Raw genomic sequence first — 10,809 nt, forward strand, 5'->3', positions numbered from 1 at the left:
AACTACCCATGAAACACTAGTATTAGTAGTATTATAAATTAGTATGCTTAAATAATTTTAAAAGTACATATTCCAAGGTATATAGAATATTTACATAGATATGTATAACATTCATATGTTAACATACATTCATATGTATAACATTCATATGCAGATTTCATGTTGTGTTAAAATTTTAACTTTACTGCTTCAAGAAATAAGAGAGGACATGCAGAAATGGAACCACATACTCTGCTCGTGTACTGACAGGATTAACATCATTAAAATGGCAATACTTCCCAAAGCATTATACAGATTTAATGTGATCCCTCTAAAGATTCCCATGACATTCTTCAAAGAAGTGGATCAAACACTTTTGAAATTTATTTGGAACAATAAGCACGCACAAATAGCTAAAGAAATCCTTGGGAAAAAGAATATGGGAGGCATTTCCAATTTTAAACAATATTACAAAGCAATAGGTATCAAAACAGCAAGATATTAGAATAAAGACAGACCTTCAAACCAGTGGAATAGGCTTGAGTACTCAGAGAATGTTCCCCAGACATCCAATCACCTAATTTTTTTTACAAAAGAGCAAGAAATACTAAATGAAGCAAGGAGAACCTCTTCAACAACTGATATTGGCACAACTGGTTACCCACTTGCAAAAAAGTGAACTCAGATCCCCAGCTAACACCATGTACAAAGGTAAAATCTCAATGGATTAAAGACCTTTATGTCAAACGTGAAACCATAAGGTATTTAGAACAACACACAGGTAAAACACTCCATGACATTGAGACAAAAGGTATCTTTAAGGAGGAAAATGCATTCTCGAAACAAGTAGAAGCAGAGATAAACAGATGGGACTTTATTAAGCTGAGAAGCTTCGACACCGCAAAGAAAATGAAACACAATCAGGATACAAGAGCTACCCACTGAATGGGAGAAACTATTCACCCAATACCCATCAGATAAGGGGCTAATAACCAAAATATACAAGGCACTGACACAACTTTACAAGAAAAAAAAAATCTAGTCCCATCAAAAAATGGGGAGAAGAAATTAACAGACACTTTGTAAAAGAAGAAACACAAATGGCCAAAGGGCACATGAAAAAATGCCCCACATCACTAATCATCAGAGAGATGCAAATCAAAACTACTATGAGTTACCATCTCATGCCACAGAGATCAGCACACATCACAAAGAATGAGAACAAGCTGGAAGGGATGTGGAGAGAAAGTAACCCTTATTCATTGCTGGTGGGAATGCCATCTAGTCCAGCCTTTATGGAAAGTGATATGGCTATTTCTCCAAAAACTATAAATTGAGCTCCCATATGATCCAGCTATACCACTCCTAGCAATATACCCTAGGTAGAACACAAAAATACAATACAAGAATCCCTTCCTCACACCTATATTCATTGCAGCACTATTTACAATAACAGAATTTGGAAACAACCAAGATGGCTTTCAACAGATGATTAGCTAAAGAAACTGTGGTACATATACTCAATGGAATATTATGCAGCTGTCAGGAGAGATGAAGTTATAAAACTTTCCTATACATGGAATCTATTATGATGAGTGAAATAAGTCAGAGGGAGATAGATAGACACAGAATAGTCTCCCTCACCTATGGATATTAAGAAAAGTAAAAGAAATTTTTTTTGTAATAATTCTCAAGGACAAAAGAAACAAGGGCTGGAAGGTCTAGCTCATGACATGAAGCTCACCACAAAGAATGGGGTGTGCACTTAGATACATAACTACATTGAGAACTATCATAACAATGTGAATGAATGAGGGAATTAGAAAACCTGTCTAGAGTACAGACGGGAGTGGGGTGTGGAGAAGGTAGAATTGGGGCATTGATAATGGGAATGTTGCACTGGTGAAGAGGGTGTTCTTTCCATGTCTGAAACCCAACTACAATCAGATTTGTAATTAAAGTGCTTAAATAAAGATATTAAAAATAAATTTAACTTTACCTTTTTAAATGTTGATGATTTTTTATTTCATGTATGTACTTGGAACATCTTAGTAAATATTACTTTGAAATATTTGCTTCACTCAATTAACCTCATTTAGCAAAATAAAATATGGATATATATATTGATTTGCTTTTTCTTTGGGGTCACATGGGTCATTGCTCATGCAATTAATCATAATTATTTTATCAAATATATTATTAACTGATTGCTCTGAGATCTCTTCTAAATGTGCTCAGAGGACCAGTTAGAGTAGGGTATAGAACGTAGAGTTCCCATAAGCAAGCTTTTGTTCCAGTCTTTTAATGACATTGCCCTAGCATTTGGTTACTTAAAAAATTAATTTTATTGAGGCCAGAGATATAGTACAATGGGTAGGTTACTTGACTTAAATAAGGTCAACCAGGAATCAATCCTTTGCACTCACATGATCCTCTAGTATCATCAGTTGTCAAAGTCAGACCTCTGGAATTAGAGCTCTTGGTTTTTGTACGAGTCCTAGGCCAAGACCTAAGCTAGAATCAGTCTCATTGGTCCCTTGATAAGTTCTATCCAGACCATGTTTATCAAAGTCAGTCTTCTGTAGTTAGCGATTTTGGTTTTTGCATATAGCAATGGACGACATGTCTTCTGATTTCATCATACCATGAGGTGATGAGATAGGGCAACTCTCTCTCTCTTGGATCAAGTTGCAGTTTCCTCATGTCAGGATATTATATCAAAACTGGTGCAAGTTGGTATCAGAGCGGTATTAGGAATTCCTAGGGAGGAGTTTGGTTCCTGATGCTGTTGTTGGAACCTGTGTCGGTTCCAAGTCTGGTATCTGGGGTTCTGGATTGGGCGGTCACTGTCCAATCATTGGAGTCTAAGTTGGTTTCATATGACACATGCTCAGGGTCAGAGGTGACCCTGTGTTATGAAATATATGGGTTCTTATACCTAGTAGATAAAAGCTTGTTTCTATACATAAAATTTCCCCCTTTTTAGTATGCCTTTGCAAAAACTGGTGCCAAATTATATGGCTAGTGCATACATAATCTCTGTGCCCTCAATTCTTAATTCATTAGGTACTGAGATGGATCTCCTGCCCCAATAAGCCACCACCCAACTCCCAAAGCAAAAGGACACCCTTTCATTCCCACATCTCATGTTCTAGCAAAAAACTACATCCATCACTTCTGATGACTCATACTTTGTGGCCCTCCTTTCCCCCTCCCAAATGTGGACTGTTACATGCTACCAATTCAGTCCCAGAAGGACTGGTTTTGACCTGAGCTTTTATTCCAGGCAGGACTTTTTCTTGTAGATTTTCATACCAAGTAAAACCAAAACATGTGAAGTTAAAGAGAGGAAAGAAAAATATATATAAGAATAAATAACTAAAAATAAATTTAAGAAAGGAATTAGGGCCCGGAGAGATAGCACAGCGGTGTTTGCCTTGCAAGCAGCTGATCCAGGACCAAAGGTGGTTGGTTTGAATCCCGGTGTCCCATATGGTCCCCCGTGCCTACCAGGAGCTATTTCTGAGCAGACAGCCAGGAGTAACCCATGAGCACTGCCGGGTGTGACCCAAAAACCAAAAAAAAAAAAAATATTAAAGAGAATAAGTTATTTAAGAGACTCTAATGTTAGAGAATAAACAGAGTAGGCAGTATTATTATAGAGGTATTAAACATATAAAGGTCTAATAGGCCTCCTGATTAAGTCTTTTGAGATATTCTTGTGTGTGTGTGGGGGGGGGTGAAATTCAAGGCACATTTACATCACACACTGTGGTTTTTTTGAGTTTGAAAAATGATTTGCGACCATAAGGGATCAGCTAGTTTCCTTGGGCTAGGAAGTACTTCTGGGACTGTGTAGGTAGCATGTAACAGCCAACATTTGGGAGGGTTACTCCTGTCTATGAAATCAAACTTTAGGGGACTATATGGGACATGGGGGGATCGAAATGCCATCTGTCCTAGGCTAGTGCTTGCAAGGCAGACATCTTACCTCTAGTGCCACCACTCCAGCCCCAAGCTAAAAATATTTTTAAATACTGAAGGGGTCAAATATTTAAAAGTTTTCATAATCTACATCAGATGAAGGTTAATATCCAAAATATCTAAAGCAATATCCAAAATGTCTAAAGCATCTTTAAGCAAAAAAAAAAAATAATAAAGGAAAAGCTGAGTTGAACAGATACTTTTTCATGTAGGATATACAGATATTCAATAGAAATATGAAAAATGACCACCAACATATTGCTGTATTTTATTTGATATCATTTTATTGACTATCTTTAAATTCATGTTTATTGGGGATATTAGCATGAAATATCCATTTTTAATTATACCTTTTTAGCTTTGGTATCAATAAAACGTTGATCTCATAGAAAGAGGAAAGTTCCTTTCTTCTTCAAAGAAAGCTTTGAAGATTGGAGAGATTACCTTTGAATTTGAAAAACTTACTAATGAACTTATCTTGCTTTTTTTCTGTTGAGAATTTTTAGTCATAGTTTCAACCTTTTTGATAGCAATATGTCTTTCTAAGTTTTCAACTCTGACCTGTTTCAGTCTTGGGAGGTTGTGGGGTTCTTGAAACCACTTCTTATAGATTCTTCATCTCACTGGCATATTGTTTTGTATAGTAAACCCATATGATATTTTGTATATCTAGGGAATATATTGTTGTCCCTCTCAATTTATTCTTTATCTAATTTATCTGAAATTTTTTTTGCAAATATAGCCTTGGGTTTGTATACCATATTTTCCGGTGTATAAGATGATCCCCTAATTTTACAGTTAAAACATAGGTTCAAAGGATATATTGTAATAGTCTTCCTCTCTGACTGGCCAATCTGAGCAGGCTTTTTACAGTGTAGATTCAAGTACAGAACTTGTCTAATTTGAAAGCATCAAAAGTCTGCTAGGATTAGCTGAGTTAGAGAGGCTGTCCTAGCAGCCTTGCAGTGAGTGGTGCAGGATTGAGTTGGAAAATTCGTTTTGTGGCAATATCCAGACAATTTTCATTTAGCAGCATCAAAACGTTTTTCGGGATATACTTGGCGTATAAGACGACCTCCAATTTTCAGTTGACTTTTTCGTTTCAAAAGTCGACTTATACACCGGAAAATACTGGTACATTATTTTTTAAATAAACCAACTCTTGGTGTAAACTTTTGTGTTTTTTATTTTGATATAATTTCCCATATATTTTCTATATTCCTCCTTTTACTTTGGGCTTCATTTCTATTGTTCTTTTTCTTCTTGGGGTGAGATTATGTTATTCATTTTCATTTATTCTTTTTTCCTAATAGGGATTGAATGAGCCAATAAAACCATATATAACTAACTCATAGTGTTTAAAAACTTTAATCTTTCCCTCTAAAATCAGGAACCAGCTAATAATTTATACTTTCACTGGGGCCAGAGCCATAGTACATACAGCAGGTAGGTCTTTTGCCTTTTATACGGCCAACCTGGATTTGATCCGCTGTACCCAATATGATCCCCCAATAACCGCCAGTAGTGATTCCTGAGCTCAGAGCCAGGAATAACCCCTGACTATCACTGGTTGTGGCCCAAAAATATACTTTTATATATTAAAAAACAAAATTGTTATAAACAAAGAAATTTTTTTTACCAATTCTTTTATTAATGGTATTAGAAATCTTAAAAATATATATTAGTGGAATTGTAAACAGTAATGGAGAAGAGAAAAAATAACATTCCTCAGTGATCATGTCAAAAAATGAAGAACACTCCAACATTTATGAATATATTCATTAGGAGATTATTTAGTGAAAATTATAAATCACACTTGATATAGAAATACAATATTAAATAGTTATAGAATAAGGACAATGAATATATTTCCTTCTTCACATTTTTACCAATTTAATATTTATTGTAATAATATCTAATGATTTTTAAGCAGCAAGTTTCAAGAACACAATAGATTTTAATAATTATTTTAGTAGTAAAATTGTATAACTAAAATAAAAGTAATAAAAATAAGATTAATAATTTTAATCAAGGAAAACATCAAGCAGAAAACCACCTATCCACAGAATGCAATGAAAGGTCTATTAAAAGAGTGTATGGACTAGTTTAATAAATACTGACTTCTATCTTGTCATAACATTGAATATTAATGTTTGCTTGAGTTTGACTTCTATTCCATATGCTTTAAAGAAGAACCATTTTCAATAAAGGAGGTTCCACTTTTTTTTTTTGTTTGTTTGTTTTTGTTTTTTGGGTCACACCCAGCAGCGCTCAGGAGTTACTCCTGGATCTATACTCAGAAATAGCTCCTAGCAGGCTCAGAGGACAATATGGTATGCTGGGATTTGAATCACCATCCTTCTGCATGCAAGGCAAAAACCTTACCTCCATGATATCTCTCCGGCCCCTGAGGTTCCACTTCTATAGGTTAAACAAGATTCATTTCTCATGTGTCTTCATTCCCTTTTAAGAGGACTGAGTACTTGTGTTGATTGCTGCATATTACTATTGTGAAATTCTTGTTGCACTCTAATGACCTTATATCTTATATTTTAATATCATATACCTACCAAATAATTAAAATAAAATTATTATACAATATATCTATATCATTTTCTTCCACTCCTAAATATATATGACTTACATTAGATAAAAAATATCTTAAATATGGGGCTGGAGAAATAACATGAAGGTAGGGTGTTTGCCTTGCATGCAGAAGAATGGTGGCTCGAATCCCGGCATCCCATATGGTCCCCTGGAACTGCTAGGAGAGATTTATGAGCACAGAGACCAGAGAAAGCCCTGAGCACTGCTGGGTGTGATCCCCTCCCCCCCAAAAAAACCCCCAAAATTTAAAAAAATTCAATTACATATTCTGCAGCAGTTTTAAGATCCTGATTTTGTATACACATTTCTTATATTTTAATACACTTAAATTAATATTATCTTTTCCATGTCAATAGTTTAATTATATTTGAGTTAACATAAGAAAAACAAAAGTTATAAATTTTTTCTATACATGGTTGTACATGGAATCTATCATGCTGAGTGAAATAAGTCAGAGGGAGAGAGATAGATGCAAAATAGTCTGACTCATCTATGGGTTTTAAGAAAAATGAAAGACATTTTTGCAAAAATCCTCAGAGGCAAAGAGAGGAGGGCTGGAACTTCTAGCTCACTTCATGAAGCTAACCACAAAGAGTGGTGCATGCAGTTAGAGAAATAACTACACTGAGAACTATCATAACCATGTGAATGAATGAGGGAACTGGAAACCTGTCTACAGGTGTGTACAGGTGGGGGTGGGGTGAGATGGAGGGAGATTTGGACAGTGGTGGTGGGAATGTTCCACTGGTGAAAGGGGGTGTTCCTTACATGATCCTTACATAATCACAATCATGTTGTAATAAGGTGTTTAAATAAAGATATTATAAAGAAAAAAGTCCAGTGTGAAAATTATATATATATTTTAAACTGTAGTAATTTTACATCAGCCTTGGATAAAAAGTTCATAATTTATTTCTCATGCCAAATTTTGATAATAATTATATATTCACGCTCTTATAAAAATTTTTTTTATTTAAAAAATTTAAAATACTTGGGGCCTGAGTGATAGCACAATGGTAGGGCATTTTTCTTGCACACAGCAGACTGGGACAGACCCTGGTTTGATTCCTGGCATACCATATGGTTCCCAACCTGCCAGGAGTGATTTTTGAGCTCAGAATTAGAAGTAATCCTTGAGAGACACTGGGTGTGCCCCTCCCACCACCAATTTTTTTAAATGCATTAAAAATTTCTGATAGAGTGTAAATGTATACAAAACGTCTTCCAAAAATTTTATTTCAATTTTCAATTTTATTTTATTTTCAATTTTATGTGATAATGTCTTCTTACTTTTCAGGGGTCCTCAAACTTTTTAAACAGGGGGCCAGTTTACTGTCCTTCAGACTGTTGGAGGGCCAAATTACAGTAAAAACAAAAATTATGAACAAATTTCTATGCACACTGCATATATCTTATTTAGAAGTGAAGAAAAAAAATGGGAATAAATACAATATGTGGCCTGCGGGCCGTAGTTTGAAGACCCTTGCATTAGACATTCACAATAAAACATGTACCTTTAATCTAAAATATTTGCTTTGATAATGTATGTATAAGATTCATACTAAAATAATCCCACAATTACAGACAGAACAAATAATCACATAATATGCGAATTTCATATGACTAGTATGTAATAAAAAAAAAACAACAAATCTTGAATCTATGTCTTTTAGCTAATAGCCTAGTTATTCTCCAGAACATAGAAACAAAACAAAATAGCTAATAATGAAAGTTATAAATATTCAAGAAATTAAACTTAATTTATATGTTAACTTTAAGATTAGCTTTTAGGAGCTAGAAAGTTAGCATGGAGGTAAGGTGTTTGCCTTGCATGCAGAAGATCGGTGGTTCAAATCTCCACATCTTATATGGTTCCCCGAGCCTGCCAGGAGCGATTTCTGAGCATAGAGCCAGGAGTAACCCCTGAGCGCTGCCAGGTGTGACCCCAAAGTCAAAACAAAACAAACAAACAAAAAAGATAAGGTTTTATCCTCATTGGATTGTGCTGAAAAGATAAGGTTTTATCCTCATTGGATTGTGCTAGAAACTGAAGGCAAGAGATCATAAGGATTTTTTCATAAGAATGAATAAAATGAACATCTACTACACATAATTATATTTTTAGCCTTTATATAATTATTTCTAGATTTTCTGTATGTTTTTCCTGACTTTTGTTATTTTGGCCTTTGTGGGAACATTTTTCATTCTTTAGTTCAAAACTAGGGAGTCCACTATGGAATTGTGTTGAACATTACAATATGTACAAAAAAGATATAAAATATATCAACATATTATTGGTTGGAATAATATTGATTATTGCTTAAATTAAATAAATACATACTCTATTTCATAAAAAAATCAGATAGGTATTGGTGAATAAAAAATGTCTCAGTTGAAACTCAGATTTAATAATGTCTTAGATGCAGAAAAAGCTGATATGGGATTAGAGAGCTAGTACTGTAGGTAAATGACTTGCCTTACTCAAAGTCAACCTAGCTTTGATTCTTGGCTATCCCATATGTTTCCTGAGTTTCTCCAAGAATAAGTGAACTTTATATAACATCCCAAAGCTCAGGGCCAGTATTAAGTCCTGAGTACACACCAAAATGAAAAAATATGTATACATGTAGAAGTTTCTTACAATTTATATATGAATTTGCTGATTTTCTTTAAAATGATTTACTTTTAGTACAATTTAAGCTATTTAAAAGCTATAGAAAAGCTCAATAAATCACTACTTCCAATTCTCAATTTAAAACAAACTAACTCATCATATGGGTAGACAAGTAGGATATAGTATTTTCCCCAGAGTTAATATTTTATATCTTTACAAATAGTTAATGTATAGTAAAGAGTAAAGAGGAGTTAAAAGTACTCGTAAATTAATATTTTATGCAAAATATTTATGAGCTGTGGAAGAAAATTTATATTTGAGGAGATACTTTTATGCAAAATAATTTTTATGTTTCTAGGATTTTTCTAGATATATATGTTCTATATTTATTAAAACTGAATAAAAATTAAAACATAATTTGTGTGTCATATCAGAAATAATATTGACCATCATCCAGTATTTTAAAAGCATGTTCTGATGTGAGAGAAAAGCAAAACAACTCTCTCTTGAATCTGTTTTGTTTTCACTCCATAAATGATTGGGTTTAGTGTAGGAGGCACAACCACATAGAGATTGGCTATTAAGATATGAACATGGTGAGGAATTGTTTTGCCTCCAAAACGATGGGCAAAAAATGAAAATAATGCTGGCCCATAGAACATAAGGATAACACAGAAGTGAGAGCCACATGTGTTAAGAGCTTTGAATCTGGCAGACCAAGAGGGTATCTTAAACACAGTGCAAAGAATCAGTGAGTAGGAAGTAATGATGAACACCAAATCCAGTCCTATAGTCAATAAAGCCACAGTCAGGCCATAAACTATATTGACTTTGATATTGTCACAGGCCAATCTGGCAATGCCCATATGTTCACAGTAGGAATGAGAAATGATGTTTTTCCCACAGTATGTGAGTCGGTATAACAAGAAGATAAATGGAAAGCACACGGTGAAGCTTCTGACCACAGCTGCTATGCCAATCTTGCATATGACTGAGGAGGTCAAGATAGTGGTATACCTCAGTGGGTAGCAGATGGCCACATAGCGGTCAAATGCCATAGCTAAGAGAATAGCAGATTCCACTGCAAAGATGAAATGTATGAAGAACATCTGGGTTACACAGCAACCAAAGGATATATTCCTGGAATGGAACCAGAAGATGGCCAGGATCTTAGGGGCTGTGGTTGTCGAAAGCAGTATATCTGCTAAGGCCAGCATGGAAAGGAAGAGATACATGGGCTCATGGAGACTGCGTTCAGTCATAATAAGGAAGATCAAGATGCTATTGCCTACAATAGCCACAATGTACATAGAACAGATAAGGATAGCGATCCAGATGTGAAAATCTTCTAGTCCTGGGATTCCTGTCAGAACATACCACGTATCTTGAGGATTGGTGTGATTATAAAGGAATGGACCCATCTGTAGCCAAATAATCCAGACTAAGTTGCTTTAATTTAAGACACAGGGCTCAGTGAGGATGCTACAGCATGACCTTACCTAACTGAGATCTGATCAGAAGTTTTTTTTCAATAGATTCTTTTCAGTGAATGGATCATGAAATGGATTAAGTAGTCTCAAATTGCACTGGCTCTATCCATAGAATATTTAAATCTGTATTTAAAA

At 34.6% G+C, this 10,809-nt stretch overlaps 1 protein-coding gene across 1 annotated transcript; it reads right to left on the reverse strand.

Annotated features, from left to right (window-relative positions):
• Positions 1-9,645: 9,645 nt before the first annotated feature.
• Positions 9,646-10,605, reverse strand: LOC126018318 (olfactory receptor 52Z1P-like). The gene has a single exon (XM_049780472.1). It carries the CDS (start codon positions 10,603-10,605, stop codon positions 9,646-9,648), a length of 960 nt encoding a protein of 319 aa, XP_049636429.1.
• Positions 10,606-10,809: the final 204 nt, after the last annotated feature.

Source organism: Suncus etruscus, chromosome 9 (genome assembly GCF_024139225.1).
Source record: "Suncus etruscus isolate mSunEtr1 chromosome 9, mSunEtr1.pri.cur, whole genome shotgun sequence".
NCBI lineage: Eukaryota > Metazoa > Chordata > Mammalia > Eulipotyphla > Soricidae > Suncus > Suncus etruscus.

What these genes read in the sequence shown, in the direction of transcription:
- LOC126018318 (XM_049780472.1), bottom strand. Translation starts at nt 10,605, where the DNA reads ATGGGTCCATTCCTTTATAATCACACCAATCCTCAAGATACGTGGTAT.